Here is a 23,139-nt window from a genome sequence, read left to right as displayed (position 1 = left end):
AAAACTGTTTTGTAGAATATGAAGTTATTATAGTAGCTGAGCGTGCTTAACTACTAGTAATATGCATTGATCATTATACACATTATCGATTAGAAGTATTTTTGTAATTTTATTATTTTTCGTCAAAAAACCAGTTGAACGCAATTTAATTCTTGGTTCCAAAGGATGCCAAGCAGTTTGCTTGCTTGGTAGACTTATACCACCAGTGCCATAATGTTATTTTTATTAAGCTACGAACTGTTGGCTGTTTTGGCTGATGGGTTTTTTACTCAAGTCATCCAGTGTTTAACCACGTGTCCAGTCTAGCCCCTGTCTCCCTTAATAATTTCTTGACTGTCGGGGGGGAGGGTGTTTGAATCCCTAAATCCCTCCCTCCAGTACACGCGCCTGCATTCCACCATGTTTTACGGAGATAATATTGAAGTCATTCTTTGTTTCATCGGTGAAAAACATTATATTTTGGTAAAAAATAATAGCTGCTTATTATACTTTTATTAAGGTTTTATTGTTATAAAGGAGTAAATTTTATTAACAATATACTCAATCAATTCCAAAGCAGCTTTCACTCGTTGTAATTGCTATGGTATGAACAGTATTGATGAGGATAGTTAAATTCAAATGCCTTATGGTCCGATACGGAGTTCTTGAATTTTATACGGATCTGGCTTCCGGTTCTTGAATCACAAGATGTTAAGTGTTGAAAAAAAATCAAACAGTCAAATAAGCTATGACTTCGAAATGTAACGAAATTTTCCAATCTGATCTTTCTGATCTTCTACCTTTCGAAATTCTATTTTGGTGAGTTGTAGGGTGATGGGTGTTAAAAATTCCAACCTCCATATGGTTGATGACTCAAAAACAGAGACGGTATCGTCAAGATTGCTATCAACATTATTCCGATATGTTGGTTTGGTTAGTTGATGAGCCTAAAAATGCCTGATGAGTCACTATAACATTTTCGAAATTTTGCCAAAGTGAGAAAAATGTTAGAGGCTGACAATTTACATGTAGAAAGTGTGTGTAAAATTTGAAAAAAATACACACGGACACGGACTTTCCAAAACCTGCTTTCGAGAAAAACGCGTATATTTGGGAGCGCGTACTTTAGAAAAAATAATATTTTTTCTATGTATTTTGTCATAATAAAACATTTCAAGAATGTTTTGTCAAATTTTCAAGTCAATCGGGAGCAGAACTCTTTGGCCTGTGCAACGAGCTCTTGCTTCTTCTCAGTATGAGATACGCAAAGGTAACTTCCAGAGTTTTTCTCCGATAGGCTTGAAAATTTCACAGAATATTCTTGAAATGTTTTACTATAAGAAAGTAGAAAGAAAAAAAAAAGATTTTTCAAAAGTTTAAGACCCAACCCGCCCCCGCGTTGTTGCATATTTAAACGAGGATCTAAGTTCGCTGGTTCCATGGTTAAAATTTAAGCAACTGGAACTAAACGTCGCGAAAACTAAAAATATGGTTCTTTCTTCTATTAGCACCGGCCATGACGCCAATGAGGAAATTGATGGTGAAAATATTGATCGCGTTAGAGAAATGAACTATCTTGGAGTCATAATTGATGAAAAGTTAACATTCAAATCTCAGATTAATAACGTCATCAAGAAGATTTCAAAAATTACGGATAATACACCGATCGTTTGAAAAATGACTTAACGATCCATAAGGAGAGTATGGAAAATAAGCTACCCACATACAATCGTGTTGTACGCATGTATTTGTGATGTTTTTTTATGTTCAGATCAAAGCATGCTGTGTGGTTGGCTGTTAGCTTTCGTATGTTTACTTGTTTGTGCGGTTGAAATTCCGCATTTTCAAAATGTCGCGTATTGAAAAGGGAGTGAAAATTAAGGTTCTGAACACATGGCTAAGTGAGAAGAGTATTACTATGCGAAAATGGGCAAAGCGGTTTGGAATTCATCATGCCAGTGGTAAAACCATCATTAATAAGTTTGGAGAACCCTATTCGTTGGACGAGCTACCAGGAAGAGGCAGAAAACCCGGTTTTTCCAACCCGAAACTAGTCCAGAAAGTGGTATCTCTAGTCTTGAAGAAAAAATCAATGTCAATACGTGATTAGGCCAAAAAAAGCAGGAACGAGTGTCGGAATGATCCAGCATATTAAGAGACGAAATCATCTGAGGACCTACAAGAAGCAGGAAATATCGAAAAAAAGTGAAAAACAGAAGAAGCGAGCAGCAACAAGCGCCCGGAAATTTTATTCGCTTCTTTTGCAGGGTCCGGATGCATGTGTTTTGATGGACGATGAAACTTATGTAAAAGAGGACTCAAAAACCCTTCCAGGTCCACAATACTTTACAGTCGTTGTTGGGGAGGATGTGAGCGATGCGGGCAGGTTGATTCAAGTAGAGAAACTCGGTCGAAAGATACTGGTATGGCAAGCAATATGTTCCTGTGGTTTGAAGTCAACCATTTTTTACACTACCAGAACTATAAATGCAGAAATCTATCGATCTGAGTGTCTCCAGGAGAGATTGCTGCCTTTATATAAGAAGCATAGTACACCTCCACTGTTTTGGCCGGATTTAGCGTCGGCTCACTATGCCAAAACCACTCTCAATTGGCTTGCGGAAAGGGATATTAATTTCGTTGAGAAAAATATTAATCCGCAAAATTGACCTCAGCTTCGACCCATCGAATGTTACTGGGCAATCGTGAAGAGGGTCTTCAAGAAGACTGGTAAGGCAACTGGGAACATGCAGGAGTTCGAAAAAATTTGGTCTCAAGCGTCCAAAAAATGCGATGCAACACTTGTCCGGAACTTGATGAAGAGCGTTCGATCAAACGTTCGAAAATTCTTGAAGGAATAACTTAAATTTCATTCGGTTTTCATTATACTCAAGTTTAACCTCGTACAATAACGGATCAATTTTTAGTTTGAATAAAATATCGTTTTTTATCATAATTTGAAAGAAAAATTTGTGGATAGCTTATTTTCGATACACTCGATTAGTAAGTATTCTATTGTATAAAACAGTCATTTCACCACACATTGACTTCTGCCCATCCATTCATTTTCTTACTAATAAAACACAAATCTTCAGATTACAGCGACTGTAAAATAAGATCATGCGATTAATTCTAAAATGTAGTAGATTTACCTCCTCAGATTTTCTACTGAACGCATTGGTATTTATTTTCAAGATCTTGAATGGCATGCTGCCTCGATATTTGTGTGATCGAATTGAAAGAGGAACTGAATTGCATAGGTACAATACTAGAAACGTATCTGGTGCTAGAACACCAAGCTTTTTGTTATCCAGATCGAAAACTCATTATAGTACAAGGGAATAAGTTTTTTCGATTCAATGCCAAGAGAAATCAAACGCACAACGACATTAGTGGAGTTCAAAAAACTATGCATTTTACACATAAAGTCCGCTTTGTAAGCAAATATTTAGTTAGTTAGTTCAATTTTTTATTTTTTTTACGTATTACGGAGATTGTATTTTGTTTGTTTGTTAAGGGCAACTTGATCAAAGCTGCGTTCCCACAGCGGCAGTTTGTAAAAACTTTGAATGCAAAAGCCGGATAAATACATCTGTTTTGGAAGAACCGGTAAAGTTTTTGTCCGGTTTTTGCATTCAAAGTTATTTTGTCCGGTTCTTGCAGAAAAGATGTTTTTAAACGATTCTTGCATTGCAAAATCCATGTCCGGTTTTTACTCTCAATGTTTTTATCCGATGTTTGCATTCAAAAATACTCAAAAGGGTTTTCCAAACTAAGTTGCACTTAAGGAGTGTATCGAAAAGTAGTTAGCAACATAGATTATTGAATGAAAAAGCGAAAAAATAAACTTATTTTGACATCAGTTTTCGATATATTGTAGAAAAATTACATTTTTATGAATTTCACTGATTATATTGAAGAAAATCCTAGTTTCTGTGAATCGCTCGCACTTTGGACTTGACATTCTTCATTAAATTCTGCACAGTTACTTTTGTGAATTTCCTGGTGGCAGCTTTAGAGTTTTTTTGAACTCCTGCATGTTTTGGGACACTGTACCTTCCTTCCGAAAGTTGACAATTGCCCAATACCTTTCAATTGGCCGAAGATCCGGGCAGTTCGGTGGGTTAATGTCCTTTTCCACGAATTATACATTATTTTTTGACAACCACTGTAGAACGGAGTTGGCGTAGTGGGCTGAAGCCAAATCCGGCCAGAAGAAAGGAGGAGCCTTATGCTTTCTGTACAGTGGCAGCATTCTCTTCTTCAAACATTCTTCCTCGTACACCTTGGCGTTAATTGTGCCCTTCGTGAAAAAAATCGACGACCGTAAACCACAGGTACAAATTGCTTGCCAGACCAACATCTTCTGCCCAAACTTTTCCATCGCCACCGTGGTGTCAGCGTCGTCTAGGTCCTGGTACACTGATTTCGTATAATATTGCGGTCCGGGCAGCGCTCCAGAGTCTTCCTTGGTGTAGGTTTCGTCGTCGATCAGGATGCATCCGTCTTTATTCTGTAGAATCCGGTTATACGGTTTTCGCGTTTTGGCCTGAACTTACTGTACCAGGGACTTTTTCGACACCTTCTGTTTCTTGTACGTTTTCAGGGAGTTCCGAACTTTGATCCGTTGAATCATCCCGATGCTGGTGTTGGACTGCTTGGCCAAATCCCGCGTCGACGCCGATGGGTTTTTCCTGATGTACTCAACCACTTTTAAGACCCGGCCGGGCTGGCTGGGACCCGTTTTCCTACCGGATCGGGGCAAATCCTTCATGGAAAGAGTCTTACCGAACTTCTCGATAATATTTTTGACACTGGTGTGGTGCACTTTCACCCGTTTTGCAATTTCGTTGTCCCACAGAAAGAAATAATGAAATTTACACGAGATGTAAATCAATAGTAACATGGAATAGAAATGGGTTGAATCGAAGTTTTGATTGAAAACCTTCATCGATGCAAAACTAATTTGAATTGCATTGAATTTTCAATGAATAAAACTGTATCTTTCAATTAACGCTTATTTTGTTATTAAATTGTATTGAAATAATTTTATGTTTAATTACCTGCTCCAAATATGTGCATGAAAATAGATGTAAATTCACAAAATATTTTTATCTGTGCCGTGACACCACTTTCTGATCACCAAGTGTGCAGAATTTTCTTTCGCGTTTCCGGATCAATTCGACTCATCATTGAAACGATAAACCGTACCGAAACCAATCGATTGCGCAGCTGTTATTGACATGTAAACAAACATGTCATCGCAAAACACGCTGCAAAAAATTAAGCCATTTCAGAGTAATAACTGTTTGAATGTTGCTAACTACTTATCGATACACTCCTTATCTGATTCGTTTCATTGACGTTCGACCTTAAAATTTATTTTCATGCTGATTGCAAGAAACAGCCCTGAGATAGAAGTGCAAATGTTTTGTAACCCTCATTCTCTTTCTGATTTCAAAACCAACTCGTAGAATCCATACAGTACAAGCTCATGTCAACGGCAATCCTGTTAGATTATCTGCCTCCTGAAGATACTGTCAAATCTAAACAATAGCACCATACACTCTCCTTGGGGTTCGTCGCGATTACTAAAACGACACACTTTTGATCTAAGTAGAGAAGAAATAACCACCAAAATAGCGAAAACACGGCTTAACAAGCATTAAACTGGTGGTAAATGACCCTCTCCTGCCTCCTTGTGTCGACACTGAAAATGCTCCCGGGAGTGAAAGTAAAAGTGTGAAGCGAAAGAAAAGTTGTGCACATGTAAATGAGAAGGATAAAACTATTTAATTTTATTCTTTACACGGCATTACAGTACGGAATACAAGTACATACATATATGCAAACGCCTATGAACGAGTACAGTGAGTGTTACCGAAAGTATAGTTATCAAACCGGCTGATTTTATACGTATGTAGAACGAGTGTGAAGTGGGATATGCTGAAGGCGGAGACAAGGATAAACGTTGTAACGGGGACCAACGCAAGGAGCAAAGCCAGCGATAAAATAATGAACAACAGCACATTGAGATCGGTGCTATTAGCAGTGCTGTTTTGCCTTTATGCGGCGCCCTCGGCAGTATCGTCGGAAGTTACAGGTGAGATAATTGCTTTTAAAATTTTCGTACGAAAACACTTTTGTTCTAAGTGATATTGGCGGAAATAATTTGAATTAAAACGAGTTAATAGGATAATTGCGAGATGCATGACTGATTACTATTCAACCAAGACTGTTTATCATGTGCTGAACATTTGTATTTAGCTTAGTACATTCCACTGGTGTTAAACCGCAAAAGATTTCCAATCAAACAAGCCGTAAATCATGTCGCAAGTTGTACCAAGATGCTCTAATTTAATCGATGTGTAATAAATCACACAATGTGGAAAGCTGCCCTGTACAGGTCGGTTTCCTATTCATAACTAGCCGGGCATATTCACTGTTTTGTGGGTGTCGAAGCAAAGGTGGACCTATTCGATGGGTGTATCGGTGAGTTGTGGCTTCCACTGCTCGGTTGTTGATAATCCATTATTCATTGTGCGTTTGTCGCAGCTGTACTTGCCATTGCCAACGGTAGCAGACTTCTCACTAAACGATTGGATTCTCAAAGTGCAAGGGGAAATTTGGTGCGTTATAGCAATTTTGTCTAAAGTGAATGTTCCAATACTAAGGTAAAGTTCGTTTGTCAGTGATTCGAGCACATTCATGTTCACTTTTCACCATTGAATAGATAAATTGTAGTAATTAACTCTCAGCATCCAGTTTGTCCGCGAACTCCCTTACAATTATAATACATTCACCACGTTACAAAAAGCACATTTATCCAAAATATATGTCCGGTTTGACCATCCCTCGTCGTCAACCACTCATTCGGGCTTTGTCATCCTGAGCTGAAAGCTAGCATCTGCCGAACTGAGATGATGATGGTCGACGATGGCTCAGTTTTCAGTTGTTGCTGCAGCAACGGCTGGGAGTGTTGGCTGGCCAATGATAGCTTACAGAATTGCGTAGATGAAATTGTACCAGCTGAAAACCCGAATAACAAAAGAACGCAGTGTGAATGGTTTGCGGTCGCTTAGTTCTCATATAAATTACAGCGCACCGGTTGTGCCAGTCCTGTTGGTCCAGCTAGTTGATGTTCGACTCATTGCTCAGTGGAATGGCAAAGCATATGAACCTTCAGGGACATGAACTGGTCTAGTTCTGAATTTTCCGAAACAGTCGTTAATATGATTAAAACATAGCCTGCATACTACTCGAGTAACCTGATTGAATGGAGAGAACGTTTCAGAAAACGCTTGGTAACTTTACACAACCAGGGTCAGAAACTAAAAGAATACTTCTGCCGACTGAAACCACCGTCAATGGTATAGCATTCGGCAAAATAAAAAATGCTAAGTGGTACGGTTCGAATCATATAAAACGATCGCATTTGTTATGGTATGTTGTTGATTCAACAATATACACTCGTTGTTTTCAATGCTATAATGCTAAAATGTATTTTAAATATACCATTTCTTTTATCGGTTTAGCAAAAAAAAATTTTCGGCGAAATGGCTATTTCTTCATGTTTATGTAACTTAACAGCCTATTCGATATACTGTAAAAATACTGTATGAACCGTAAAATATTTCATTAGAGCCAAAGTTTTTGGAAGAAGGTTCAGGTATCTTTCTGAAAATGATGTTGAAGTCGTGTTTTAAATTAGCAACACCACTTCGCCGAAATCTATTTCGTCGAACTCTCCAAATTCTTCAGAAATCTTCTTATCGTGATTGGAATTGATTTGAAATAAGGACAAATGAATAATGATAATTTTTTTCTCATTTTGTTGAACTACAATCGTACTTCTGAAATAATTCAGAAAAACTTGAATGTTTTTTTATTTTCTTTTCTATTTTATTTTTATTTCATAATTTTCAGAACGGAATTCCCAAGAAAACTTGTTGACTTTATTAGAGTATCTATCGTTTTGCTCCTATGCCATTCGACATCGCTACCGCTCGTTCGGACCTAACTGAAGTAAAGTGACCTGGCTTTGAATAGACCGAGCCAACGAGGCGTTTACAGGTTTGTATGCAAGAGGCTGAAGCTTCCGACGGTGGATCGGTGGCCAACCCAGCTGGCGCGATGGCTTTGTACCTCGAGCCATCTTGGCTTCGGCTATATGGCTGCGTCACATCAATTATCCAGGAGACATAAAAACAAATAAGTAATTTTGATGAATCCCAGAATTGGTAATTTTCTAATGCAGTGAAAAGACGTATTCGGCGAAATGACTTCGGCGAAATGGCATTCGGTGAAATGGCATTCGGCGAAATGGCATTCGACGAAATGGCTTTCGGCTCCCGAGTAAGGCAAAGAACAAATATTTTTCATTGTTTCGATTATAGAGGTTTTATTCATATGGTCATTCACCTCTTCGGGTCAGAAAAACTGTTAATCGACTGAGCCACAGAAGCACATATGGGTTTGGCTGGTGAAAAGTGCATTTAAATACAGCGCACCTGCTAGTAGAATGCAAGTTACAGTCGAAAGCAGTGAAATTCAAGCCAATCTAACATTAAATCATTAGAAAAGAATTTCCGTCATTTGACAAATTAGGTATGAGGGGTTAAGTCACCGATAAAATTCAAATTTTTTTGGTGTGTGATTAAGTGTTTAAAATATTCCAGAAATTAACAGCAGAAAAAGTGGAAAATTCAGATTCGACTTTTTTCAATTTGATACGTTTCAATCAAAATTTTAGAATGACAAACCATTTATTCAAACGATTTTTTATAGTGGTAAACCACGGATGAAGAGACGGATTCAACTCAAGACTGATTTTTAAAAAGGGCCTTAGTATTTTTTCTTCAAATCGTGATAACTCGGAAACTGTAAATTGTACAAAAATAGTGTCCAAAAAGAATTTGTTCGAACTCCATTGGACAATATACATTGTAAAAAAATTGAATGCTTTTTCAATAATTGAAAAACCAAACGAAAAACTAAAATTAGGGAAAAAACATCTCTTTAATATTTTTGTTAATAGTTTAATTTTAAACCTTTCAAACTTTAGCTTTAAGCCCACATTTGCAAACTTGAAGTTTTTGATAGAAAATAGCCATTTAGATATTAGAATATAATTCTACAGATTAGAAGACAAAATTTATACTAACGACTTAGAAGCAGCCGTTTTTGAGATATTTTGACATGAAAGTTATAAATCTCGGGTTTTTGTTGATTTGCATTAATTATCATAAAACAAAAGTAATATAGTTGTACTAGATGTTTTCCTAGACCCCTGCGATCTTACTTGATATTTTTATTTTAAATTTTTTGAATTTTTGGTGGTAGTATGAAGTCAAAACTATGATTTTCCTGGAAAAATCGGCTACTTTGTACCTGTAAAACGTCCACAAAGTAACAAAACAAGAAAAGGAAAACGTTTGGGTTGGGTATTTCATATGTTGAAAGGGTGCGCAAAATTTGAAAATGATTGATGAAGTAGTTTTTAAATGACAATGGCCACGGATTTTTATAAGGTGCTTTCACGAAAAACGCGTTTGAAGTTTATTGTTTATGAAATCGAATGAAACAATATATTTTTCTAGGGGGTTGGTAGGGCCGAGCACTCATATTTTGTCTTTGTATTTACGAAGACAAGACAATTATACAAGTGGGAGTCGACGACATTTATCAACGTTGTCTGGAAGACTCCCATGATACATTCATTTAACGGGCCACTGCCGATCGCCACTGCGAACTCAATAAAATTAGTAAATGCCCATGGCACCTTAGAGCTTAAGCAATGTGCCTTAAAAATTATATTACAGAAAAATTTTAAAGTTTTATAAGTGGGCTCGGCAGAGACGTCGAGATTCATTATCGATTGTGCCTTACTATGCCTTCACGACTGTGTGTTACAATAAGAATACAAACGGGGAGCGACCGCGTTATTTCGTTCCAATTCTTAAACCACAATTGACACCACTGTTTTTCGAATGACGATGCACTTTATATTCATACAATCTTCAAAAATTAAAACATAAATAATTCATATTTATGTAATACTAGTAGGTATAAAAGGTAAACAAAACTCCTATAAGTTCACGTTTTTGTCGTATCTAGCAAATGTATCCATGTAGCTCGATCCATGGCCGCTCTTCGCCATTCACTCAAGGCCCGGATACTTCATAATGCCCCTCCATTTGATCGATCCACCCTGCTCGCTGTGATCCTACTTTTCTTGTGCCTACCGGATCAGATTCAAGAACCATTTTCACTGGGTTACCGTCCGGCATCCTAATGACATCCTAATGTAGCAGTTCAATTTCAGATGTCCATACGATAGGTAGTTCTTCAATTAGCTGTTGCTATTTCTAGTTCATATGCCGTCTTCACATTCTATCTTCCATCTGCACTCCACCATAGATGGTTCGCAGTACTTTACTCGTTCGAGGCGTAGCCTCTCCCTCTCATGTATTTTGATTTCGACGCATTTATAACCAAACCGAAACACCTAGCTTCAGCTTTCAGTCCCATGTATGTTTACATCATCTTCTCAAGGTTACGCGTCACAATATCAACACCGTCTGTGAAACCAAAAATCTGTACGGACGTTCGAAAGATCGTACCACTTGTGTCGATCCTCGACACGAATTACACCTTCTAAAACAATATTGAACAAGAGAGTCCATCACCTTGCCGTTCCCTCTCCGAGATTTGAAACCCTTGTTGCTTTGACCAATAGCGGCAGTTTATCTGGAAAACTTCATGCTTGATTTGCTATATCTATTCTCGATCGATTGTGTCGTATGCCGCTTTGATGTAAATGAATAGGTGATGCGGGAGTACTTTGAATATGTGATACGTAGTGACGCGCGGGCCCCAGTAAATTCCGCTTGGTACGGCCCTACAAATTCTTTAGATATTGGTGATAGAAGACGGTAAAGAATTTGGAAAAGTTCCTTGTAGGCGGCGTTCAGAAATGTGATTGCTCGGTAGTTGCAACAGTCTTCTTCTTCTTCCTTTCTGGTTGGCGTCACCTCACTTGAGATGACGCCGAATTTATGGCACAGCAACTAAGGCTATATTGCCAGTTAATTTTCATTTATAGTCCAATGGACTTTATTTTCACTTGACTACAAGCGAAAATCTCGCTGTGTGGCTGCGTCGAATCGTCAAAGTACGGCTGAAAATCCTTTCTTTCTTGCGAAATACTCGAATTTTCTCCGGACTAACACGATGCAACGTGCTCACCCGTTGAGAGTTTCACCGGAAGAGTTGCAACAGTCAAGCACTGTTTTTGTAGATGCGGCATACCACTCCTTCCATCCATTCTTGCGCTAGAGTCTCCTCCTCCAAAATCTTAGAAATCATCCAGTGCAGCGTTCTAGCCAGTACCTCTCCTCCTTGTTTGAGCAGCTCGACTGGAAATTGGTCGTTGCCCGCGGCTTTGTTGTTCCTCAACTTGTCGATCTCCTCACTTAGCTACTTTTTGTGACCTTATATTCCTCCAGCCATCTTCAAAAGTCGCCGAATCAAGCTGCTCTTCCGTTGGTAGCACTTCAGATGATGCGCATATTCCTCGGCAGTACATTCGCTTCGTAGCTCCTCGATATAGAGGCAGCAAAGTTCACGCATCGTTGGCCGTTGTCGTTGAAAGCTGTAAGCAGGTTATCCAGCCCGATTACAGACCTGTAAATTGCCTCCAGGCCTACCTAACCGTTCATGTTGCGGATGACAAGTTTAATGTTTTCTTCTTTTCATTGTGTCTCGACTCACGTGGGCCGTGTACGTTGATAATGCACACAACCACGTGCTGACGCCAGTCCCTAGGACACTAGATGTACTGTACCACCGCTCTGGTAGAAGGTAGCCACTCGATTCCCGCTTTTCTTTTCTTTTTCATCCAACGAAGTTCCTGCTGTGCCTCGAAAAAATTTACCAAAATGTGTTCAAAGTTTCATCCGAATCTGAATTCTGAATTCTGATTACTTACTTATCATTTCTGGAATTGCTTAAAATGTAAAATAAATCATAATTATATTTATTTAGTTGAAAAAAAGGCAAATGAGTCGCATATCCTTCTTTGGTATTCCTCGTAAACAAAGATGTTTGCATCGGAAATGAGAAAGCCAGTTTGGAGTACCATTTTTGTACCAAATTTGTTTCCGAGAACTCCCAGTAGATATGAAACCCATAATCTAGAAATGTATATGTCAAATTAACTTGATGAATCAAAAATTAGTTGGAATGTTTGCGAAACTGTTTGCCATAATTTTACGTGCGACAGGATTGTATTCTGTCGCTTAGCTAACTTTGGCACGAAAGCTCTCGTAACATAGTTAAACATAAATAGGAATCGTTCGGATAACATCAACACAAATTAAAACTACTCCATACCATTCCATTGCACCGGAAAAACGTGAAAGGGATACAAATTAAGAAAGAAAAATAGTAAATCAAAAATGCTAGGGAGAACAGACAACGTTCGAAATGCTAGCAAAGAGCCATCGTCGGAGACATCACCGCCAGACTGCATGCCATGCAACGAATGAACAGAAACCTTCTGCGGGGGGTAAGACGAGCTCTGGTTCATACTCGTGCATAGTTGGGGAGATCGAAGCTGACATTAAATCTAATTTGGAACATGCATTTTCCGGGAATAGTTTTTGTATTGCCGTTTGCCAGACATTGAAAATTGTCCATAATGAATTGTGGTTTCGCAACCATGCACGGGGAGAAGGAATTGAACAACCTCGATGACGTAGGCGAAACAGGAATTTTAATTGTATCCTGTTTAGGGTTCATTAAAATTGATTACATGGACCCGGAAGTTCTCTAGTTGATGTTTGAAATCCTCATGCATTTATTAGATCTGCGTGTTTCAATAGCTTATAAAAATTCTTTTTGGTCCAACAATTGTTGTAGTAGCGCAACTTGTTCGTAGAGACTATTGCCATCTGATAGGAAGTTAACATCTCCTTTTCCTTCCAGGAAAAGTTGGTTGCTTTTGATTTGCAATTATAAATCAATATCATGGGTCACGAAAGTAAATTATTTTGTTGAATTTTGTATACATTGGAAATTCCGGTTTTATTTGTTTATGAAATGTAAATCGAATTTGATGTATTTACTTTACGACAATCAATTGAATGTGGTACTGGGACCGATATTATGCAATAACAAAGGTACACATGATGAAACAATACGGAATAAAGCTTGTTTGGTTTTTTGTTGGTTGCTTAAACCCCTAGTTCGGGTTGTTTAAGTGTTTCAAGATAATAATTTGTTTTTACAGGTTTTGGTAAAACTAATATTCCACAATATGCTACCAATATGTTTCTATATGTAAAAATCTATTTTAATCCACCTAGTAGTGTAATGATGCCTTTCTCATATCAATCATACTATCATATATAATACTGTGGTATTCTTCAAAATTTTCTTAAAAGAATAACCGAAATTGGTTTGTTTGACAATCTACTGATAAAAACTATCAATTGGAGAAGATTTGAGGTCGATTTAGAAATCTTTTTACGGTTCTTCACCCTTTCCAGTGATGGTAAAAATTTTTTAACACACTTTACCATATATTTCCGGAACCGGAAGTCGGATCCGGATGAAATTTAGGAATTACTCTATGAGAAAAGTTAGAACACATATTTTCATTATTCGCACATTTTACCCCATATCTCCGGAACCGGAAGTTGGATCCAAATAATATTCAGGAATTTTGTATGGGACTACAAGACCTTTCATTTGAATCTAAGTTTGTGAAAATCGGTTCAGCCATTTCCGAGAAACGTTACATACACACATACGCACATACACACACAGACATTTTGCGTACTCGACTAATTGAGTCGAATGGTATATGACACTCGGCCCTCCGGGCCTCGATTCAAAAGTCAGTTTTCACAGTGATTGCATAACCTTTCTATCTGTGAAAGGCAAAATAGGTGTAGAATTCGCTCAAACTTTAGAAAAATTTTCCGAGGCCTCGAGTGTCATATATCAATCGATTCAGCTCGACGAACTGAGCAAATGTCCGCGTGAATGTGTGTGTTGTCAACAATGAGATCGAGATCTTAGAGATGGCTGGACCGATTTTGATCAAACTAGTCGCAAATGAAAGGTCTTCCCGTCACCCTGAACCCTGTTGAATGGTTTTGAGATCGGATGTTTACTTTTTGATTTGCATGATGTTTTATGTCAAAATTTTTTGACAGTATCTGTCACAATTGACCTTGAAAATAGAATATATTTTTGTACTTAGATTCCGCACGGTAATAGCTGTCCAACAAGCCATAGATTGCCAAAGTCCGTCCATTTTTAACGGAGATATTGATATGTTTGTGTAAGCGACTTTTCGCTTCATTCAGTAGTAGGAATTTTACGCACTTGATGATAAAGCGATGTTTCGGAGCGATGAAACACGATTTGTTATACTGTAATATAAACTTATTTCTAAGTACCCAAAAGACTGTGTACAGCATCCTTTTTCGTGACATTTTGCCTCGGACCGACAGTTCATTTTTGGCAACATAATCGTTCAAATATGACATATGGAAACCAAACGATGGCAGTTGAAAGCAATTCCATGATTATATCGATTTCAACTACTTACAGCAATAAATGCTGGAAGAACATAACATCATATACCACGGATTAGTTCATCGAGATCAGCAAATGCGTATGTGACAAATAATTTCACTAAATTTTCTCGGAGATGACTCAACCGTTTTCTACAAACTCAGAAGTGGTATGCTCCAACACAAGGTTCCTGAATTACGTTTGGATCCGTCTTCTGGTTCCGGAACTACAGGATGATATGTGAAACGAAATTGAAATAGTGCAACTCATTTTTCTCGTAGATAGCTGAACCAATTTAAGATTTAAATGAAATCTAAGAACCATCTAAGATTCAAATGAAAGGTCTTAAGATCCTACATAATCTTGGTCTTAAGATCCTATAACATCTCGCTTTTTAGTCAGATCCAACTTCTGGTTTAGGAGATACAGGGTGATTAGTATAAAATATCAATTTCCCATAAATTAATCCGGTTTATCGGGTTTGCAGATTTCGATAGTCAATAATCAAATAAACTTATTTCAGTTTTAGCGGTATTCAGTTTTCGATTCGGAAGATACCCAAAAATTCAATATGCAGTACGATTTCTCTAAGATGTCTACATTAATTTTCAATCAGGAATCAGAACCTATTGGCTCAAGTGGCTCGTTTCCCTAGCTATTTGGAGATTTGTGCCACAATCGTTTGTTCAAAAAAGACCAAATCGAATTTCAAAAACAAATTAGTCTTTTAAATTTATGGCCATACAAATAGTTTCGGGTTATGCTGATTCCTGAATATCGTCTCAGGAAGTACCGTAAATAACCGTAAACTCTAAAGTGGAACTTACTTCGACATCTCATGGAATGTTCAATCGAATGTCACACGTTTAGATTCAAATTGGATCTGATTTGCAGTTTGGACATTGCAGGGTAATGAGTGATTAAAATCTCAAATTCTCACTTAAAACGACGATCATTAAAAAAGTGTCATGAGCACTAAAACACCAAAGAATATTATTGCAAAAAACACATGCGAATTGATAAAAACGTGATTAATCCACCTAGCAGTGAGATGATACCTTTTTTTATCAATACGCATGTGTTTTTACATGGATATTCCTAGGTGTTTTAGTTCTCATGGCATTATTTTAATTATCGTCGTTTTAAACGGCAAATTGAGATTTTAATCACTCATTACCCTGTAATGCCGAAACTGCAAAACATATCGAATTTCAATCTTAGCGTGCGACAATCGATTGAACATTCCATGAGATGTCGAAGTAAGTTTCACTTTAGAGTTTTTCGTCATTATTTATGGTACTTCCAGAGCCGGTATTCAGGAATTAGCATAGCCCAAAATGATTCGAATGGCCATAAATTATTACGCCAAACAATTTACATGAAATTTATAAACTCATCATCTGTAATTCCAGAATCGGATAAAATTCACCAATTTTGTATGGGACCTTAAGTCCTGTAATATTTGTTTTTGAAGTTCGATTTGGTCTTTTTTGAGAAAATGATTGAGCTTTGAGAATCGATTCGATACTGGAACCGGAATTCTAAAATCGGTGTAGCCGAAATCAGTTAAATTCACCTGAGGAGTGTGTAGACATCTTTGAGAAATTTTAGTGCGAATTAAAATTTGGGGATACATTCCGAATCCAAAAACGAATACCGATCAAACTGAAATAAATTTATTTGGTAATTGACTATCCAAATCTGCAAACCCGATAAACCTGATTAATTTATGTGAAATGGACATTTTTATACTAATCACCCTGCATTTTCTAAACCAGAAGTCGGATCTGACTAAAAAGTAAGAGGTTTTATAGGATTTTAAGACCTCTCATTTGAATCATAGATGATTCTTAGATTTCATTTGAATCTTAGATCGGTTCAGCCATCTAGGAGAAAAATTAATTGCATTATTTTAATTTCGTTTCACATATCATCCTGTGGTTCCGCAATCAGAAGTCGAATCCAAACGTAATTCAGGAACCTTGTTTGGGAGTATACGACTTTTCAAATGAATCTGAGTTTGTAGAAAACGGTTTAACCATCTCCGAGAAAATTGAGTGAAATTATTTGTCACACACGCATTTGCCGATCTCAACGAACTGAGTCGTGTGGTATATGGAAGTCATGTTCTTTCAGCATTTATTGTTGTAAATAGTTTAAATCAATATAATTATGGAATTACTTCCAACTCGATAATGCTGGTATCATCTGGTTTACATATGCCATATTCGAAAGATTATGTTGCCAAAAATGAGCCGTGCTAAAATTGGTCCGAGGCAAATTGTCATAAAAAAGGATGCTGTACACAGTCTTCTTGGTACTTAGAAACAATTATATGTAACAGTATAAAAAATCGTGTTTCATGTTGCTCCCAAGCATTGCTTTTTCATACAGCGCTCAAAATTCCTTTTACTGGAATAAGGCTTACACAAAAATATCGATATCTCCGTTAAAAATGGACGGATTTTAACAATCTATGGCTTGTTGGATAGGTATTACCGAGCGAAATCTAAGTCTGGAAACATATTCTGTTTTCAAGGTCAAATGTGACAGATACTGTCAAAAAACTGAAAATTTTGACATAAAACTTCGTATAACTCAAAAAGTAAACATCCGATCTTAAAACTATTCAATAGCGTTCTGGGTGACGGGGAGACCTTTCATTTGCGACTAGTTTGATCAAAATCGGTCCAGCCATCTCTGAGATCTCGACCTCTTAGTTGACAACACACATACAGACACACACACACATACACACACATACACACACACACACACACAGACATTTGCTCAGTTCGTCGAGCTGAATCGATTGGTATATGACATTCGGCCCTCCGGGCCTCGGAAAATTTTTCGAAAGTTTGAGCGAATTCTATACCTATTTTTTATATATAAAAAACGTGTTTAATCCACCTAGCAGTGAGATGATACCTTTTTTATCAATCCGCATCTGTTTTTTGCATGAATATTCTTCGGTGTTCGTTTTAAGCGACGATTTGCGATTTTAATCACTCATTACTCTGTAATGTCGAAACTGCAAATCGGATCGAATTTGAATCTAGAAGTGGGACAATCGATTAAACATTCCATGATATGTCGAAGTGAGTTCCATTTCAGAGTTTACGGTAATTTAAAGTACTTCCAGAGCCCGTATTCAGGGACCAGCATAACCCAAACCGATTCGTATGTCCATATGACGAATAAATTACAACAGCTTTGAGTCCAACTTTGAAGCTTTTCGGGATTGTCATCTTCTATATCGGTTTGAATTTCAAAAATTCATCATCATGTAATTCGAGAATCGGAAGTCATAATAGTATAAAATTAAATAATTTTTTTTATGTATGTATAAAATTAATTAATTTTGTATAAAAGTTTATTTTAATTTTAATTTTTGTTTCTGAAATTTGATTAGGCTTTTTTTGAGAAAACGATTTTATACTGGAACCGGAATTCTAAAATCGGTATGGCCGAAGTCAGATAAATTCACCTGAATAGCTGTATAGTTTACATTTGTTTCAAAATATTTGAAAATAAGTGAAGACATCTTTGAGAAATCGTAGCACGAATTAAATTTTTAGGTGCCTTCTGAATCGACAACTGAATACCACTAAAACTGAAAAAAAAGTTAATTTTTTTTATCGACTATCCAAATCTGCTAACCCGATACACCTGATTAATTTATGTGGAATAGACATTTTTATACTAATCACCCTGTATCCCCGAAACCGGAAGTTGGATCTGACTGAAGAGCAAGATGTTTTAAAGAATCTAGAAACTTTTCATTTGCATCTTAGATGATTCTTAGATTTCATTTGAATCTTAGATCGGTTCAGCCATCTACGAGAAAAATGAGTTACACAGTTTTATTTTCGTTTCATATATCCGGAACCAGAGGTCGGAACCAAACATAATTCAGGAACTTTGTTTGGGAGCATACGAATTTTCGTATGAATCTGAATTTGTAGAAAAGAAATTTTCAGAGAAAATTGAGTGAAATTATTTGTCACACACGCATTTGCTGATCTCGACGAACTGATTCGAATGGTATATGGATGTTATGTTCTTCCAGCATTTATTGCTGTAAGTAGTTTAAAACAATATAATTTTTAAAAAATCTGCCATCATCTGGTTTATATATGTCATATTCGAACTATTATGTTGCCAAAAACGAGCCGTGCTAAAATCGGTCCGAGGCAAATTGTCATGAAAAAGGATGCTGTACACAGTCTTTTTGGTACTTAGAAACAATTGTATGTAACAGAATAAAAAATCGTGTTTTCCGTTGCTCCCAAGCATTGCTTTGTCATACAGCGCTCAAAACTCCTACTGCTGGAATAGGGGGAAAAGTCGTTTACACAAAAATTTCGATATCTCCGTTAAAAATGGACGGATTTTAACAATCTATGGCTTGTTGAATAGGTATTATCGTGCGGAATCTAAGTCTGAAAACATATTCTGTTTTCAAGGTCAATTGTGACAGATACTGTCAAAAAACTGAAAATTTTGACATAAAACTTCGAATAACTCAAAAAGTAAACATCTGATCTCAAAACCATTCAATAGCGTTTTGGGTTACGGGGAGACCTTTCATTTGCGACTAGTTTGATCAAAATCGGTCCAGCCATCTCTGAGATCTCGACCTCTTAGTTGACAACACACATACAGACACACACACATACACACACACACACAGACATTTGCTCAGTTCGTCGAGCTGAATCGATTGGTATATGTCATTCGGCCCTCCGGGCCTTGGAAAAATTTTCGAAAGTTTGAGCGAATTCTATACCTATTTTTTATATATATAAAAAAAGGTAAAAAGGTAAAAAAGGTATCATCTCACTGCTTGGTGAATTAAACGCGTTTTTTTATAAATATAACTCCAATTTATCAAATAATTTGAGCCAAGTTTATACGAGTACATCGTTTTCTTTTGAACTTTCGCTCTATATGACGATATACATTTATTAACACACTTTACCCTATAATTCTAGAGCCGGTAGTTGGACTCGAAAAAAATCAATAGTGTTCTATAGGACCCTTCATTTGAGCCTAAGTTTGTGATACTCTACTCAGCCGTCTCTGAGAAAATGAAGAGCCGTTTTTGAGTTTTTTTTACCACTATTTCCAGGACTTCCAGAGCCGGTAACTGGGAATCGCCGTAACTACAATCGTTTCGTTTAGCAAGCAACTCTTATAACTTACAAATTAACTTTTTCCCATTTTGCATCGTCGCTCTAAATGATGCTTTGCCATTTTAAACACACTTTACCTTATAGTTCCGGAACCGAAAGTGGGAATCGGTAGTCGGAATTGGATAAAATTATATAGCGCCCTATATCCCACCTTTAATTTGAGCCGAAGTTTTTGGAAATAGGCTTAACCATTTCTGAGAAAATTTAGTGCATTCGAATGGTATAGGTATGACACTCGATCCTCCGGTTCTCGGTTCAAAATACAGTTTTCACTGTGATTGCATATCCTTTTGTATATGAGAATGGTAAAAAGTTTTATAGTATATTCAATGCCAGTAGGGGTAGCAAAAGCTTTGCTAAATTTATTTAAATGAAGATTTATAGTAATTTTGACAACAATGTGTATAAATACTCGTAGTTTAATTTTCTAGTTTGGAATTAATTGATATGAATTGTTATGGCTTTTAATGTAAATCTAGTGATTAAATTTATCTAATGTATATCAGTATTCGATTGAGAATATCTCCAAAAACTATGACGAAGCAAGCATGTTCTAAATACTTGAAAAGATTGTGTAGCAAAGCTCATTAAATCAATCCCAGTGAATCGCAATTCGATACATGGTTTCATTCACTCAACCGCGAATGGATAGTATGTAGCATTCGCTTTCGGCTGAAGTTATTATTTTAATTGAAGCTGGCTTTGTTTTATTAAGCAGACCGTTCAATCAGCTAATAAGCTTGATTTTCCGGATCTCAAACTGTGAGTGCCAATTTTCAATTACATTTATTCGTCCATGTGTGTGATCTGATTTCATGGATTGTTGGGTGTTGGGTAGTGAGCGGATGTAACGAGCTCTAAACAGCAACAGTATGCATTCACGAATTGCACTAATTTTAAGGCGGCCGTCATATGGAGCTTGTTTTTCGCACATGCAGAGGGAGATGCAATGATCCCGAAACGTGTGCACAACATACACGTACCTTGCATATTGATGACGATTCCTGATTCTCCAATAAATTGGGACGTAAATGTTAGCAGAGCCTACAGGAGGGTATAAATTTCATCTAATTCGAAGCCTAATAAATCCCAGCTCAATTTTTGCTCGCAACGGTATTTGCAACGTTACACTTTGGTTGTTACTATAATTATCAACAGTCGTCATTCGTTTAGATTGGATTTGGAGGAGTGTTCAAAAAAACAGAAAAAATGATAAATTTATTATAAGCGTAGGAGCCTTGCGAAAAATTCTATACAGTAGAACATTTTTATCAAATCAATCATATTCTTATATAGATAACTGTGAAATTGACATATGTTATTTCGAAGGATTTGGTATCAACTAACCTAACTTACAAATAAAAATAGTTATCCTAAAACTTTAAACAAATTTCTATGTTTTCTGCATCGTCATCGATTGAAAAATCATCCTAAATATTTGTATATAAGATAAAAGCTTTAAGTAAACAAAAAAAAAAAATCAGAGTACTGGAGCCCCGCAAATTAAGGGAGCGGATGAATTAAAAAAAACCTGTTTTAATCCACCTAGTGGTGTAATGATGCCTTTCTCATATCAAACGTACTATAATATATAATACTGTGGTATTCTTCAACATATATTTATTCGATTCTTGAAAGATTAACCGGAATCGGTTTAGTTGACCGTTTACTGATAATGATTACTAATTGGGGTAGTTTTTTGGTCGATTTAAAAATTTTTCACGTTTTCTGTTTCACCCGCGTGATGGTATAAAATTTTTAATACACTTTACCCTATAATTCACTGAGCAAAGGGAGTAATATCCATTTGAGAAAATATTACCACTATTTCCTCTGCCTCCGGAATCCGAAACTGGGAACCAGGATAGTCGAAATCAGTTTGTTTGGCCGTCTACTGATAATGACTATCGAATAGAGTAGTTTTAAGGTCAGTTTAGTTTTTTTTCGTTTTTTGTTTCGCCCCTCTGAGTGATGGTATAAAAGTTTTTACATATTTTACCGGAACCGGAAGTCAGATCCAAATGAAATTCAGAATTTTTGTATGAGACTATAAGACCATTCATTTGAATCTAAGTTTGTGAAAATTGGTTACGTTATCTCTGAGAAAAATCAGCACACATATTTTTTTTAATTTTAACATTTTACATTACTCCGAAACCGGAAGTCACATTCAAACAAAATTCAGGAGCTGGAACTCTTATGGGACCATAAGAGCTTCGATTTGAATATAAGATTGTGAAAATCGGCTCAGTCATCTTCGAGAAAAGTTGGTGCATTTATTTTTTACAATTTTTGCCTTTCTCATATAGAAAGGTTATGCAATCACTTGAAAAACCGACTAGTGAAAATTGGTCCGGAGGGCCAAGTGTCATATACCATTCGACTCAGTTCGTCGAGCTGAGCAATCTCTCTCTTTCTCTCTCTCTCTCTCTCTCTCTCTCTCTCTCTCTCTCTCTCTCTCTCTCTCTCTCTCTCTCTCTCTCTCTCTCTCTCTCTCTCTCTCTCTCTCTCTGTGTGTTAGTGTGTGTGTGTATGTGTGTGCGTATGTGTCAAATAATCTCACTAGGTTTACTCGGAGATGGCTGAACCGATTTTGACTTAGATTCAAATGAAAGGTCTTTCGGTCCCATACGGAATTCCTGATTTTCATTCGGATCCGACTTCCGGTTCCGGAGTTATAGGGTAAAGTGTGTTACATATTGTACACCGTCTCTTAAACCGGCGAAACAAAAAACGTAAAAAAATTTCTAAACTGGTCTCAAAACTACAGAAATCGATAGTTATTATCAGTAGGCAACTAAACAAACCGATTCCGGCTATCCTGGTTCCCGGTATCCGGTTCCGGAAGTACCGGAAATAGTGATCATATATACCAAAATGGATCTCACTCACTTTTCTCAGCGATAATTTGACCGATTTCCACAAACTTAGATTCAAATGAAAGGTCTCGTGGTCCCATACGGAATTCCTGAATTTCATCCGGATCTGACTTCCGGTTCCGAAGTTATAGGGGAAAATGTGTTACATATTGTATACCGTCTCTTAAACCGGCGAAACAAAAAACGTAAAAAAATTTCTAAACTGGTCTCAAAACTACAGAAATCGATAGTTATTATCAGTAGGCAACTAAACAAACCGATTCCGGCTATCCTGGTTCCCGGTATCCGGTTACGGAAGTACCGGAAATAGTGATCATATATACCAAAATGGATCTCACTCACTTTTCTCAGCGATAATTTGACCGATTTCCACAAACTTAGATTCAAATGAAAGGTCTTCCGGTCCCATACGGAATTCCTGATTTTCATTCGGATCCGACTTCCGGTTCCGGAGTTATAGGGTAAAGTGTGTTACATATTGTACACCGTCTCTTAAA

The 23,139-nt window shown here is 37.0% G+C and overlaps 1 protein-coding gene across 5 annotated transcripts in view; it reads left to right on the top strand.

The window, feature by feature from the left end:
- LOC131433102 (lachesin-like) overlaps positions 1-23,139 on the top strand; it is a 97,299-nt gene that overhangs the window by 15,196 nt on the left and 58,964 nt on the right. For all 5 annotated transcript variants that reach the window (XM_058599919.1, XM_058599918.1, XM_058599916.1 and 2 more), the window contains exon 2: positions 5,801-6,082. In XM_058599919.1, the coding sequence (XP_058455902.1) occupies positions 5,923-6,082 (160 nt within the window). In that variant the 5' untranslated portion in view covers positions 5,801-5,922. The remainder of the gene's footprint in view (positions 1-5,800; positions 6,083-23,139) is intronic.

Source organism: Malaya genurostris, chromosome 2 (assembly GCF_030247185.1).
Source record: "Malaya genurostris strain Urasoe2022 chromosome 2, Malgen_1.1, whole genome shotgun sequence".
NCBI lineage: Eukaryota > Metazoa > Arthropoda > Insecta > Diptera > Culicidae > Malaya > Malaya genurostris.
This window is presented reverse-complemented; position numbering and strand designations above follow the sequence as displayed.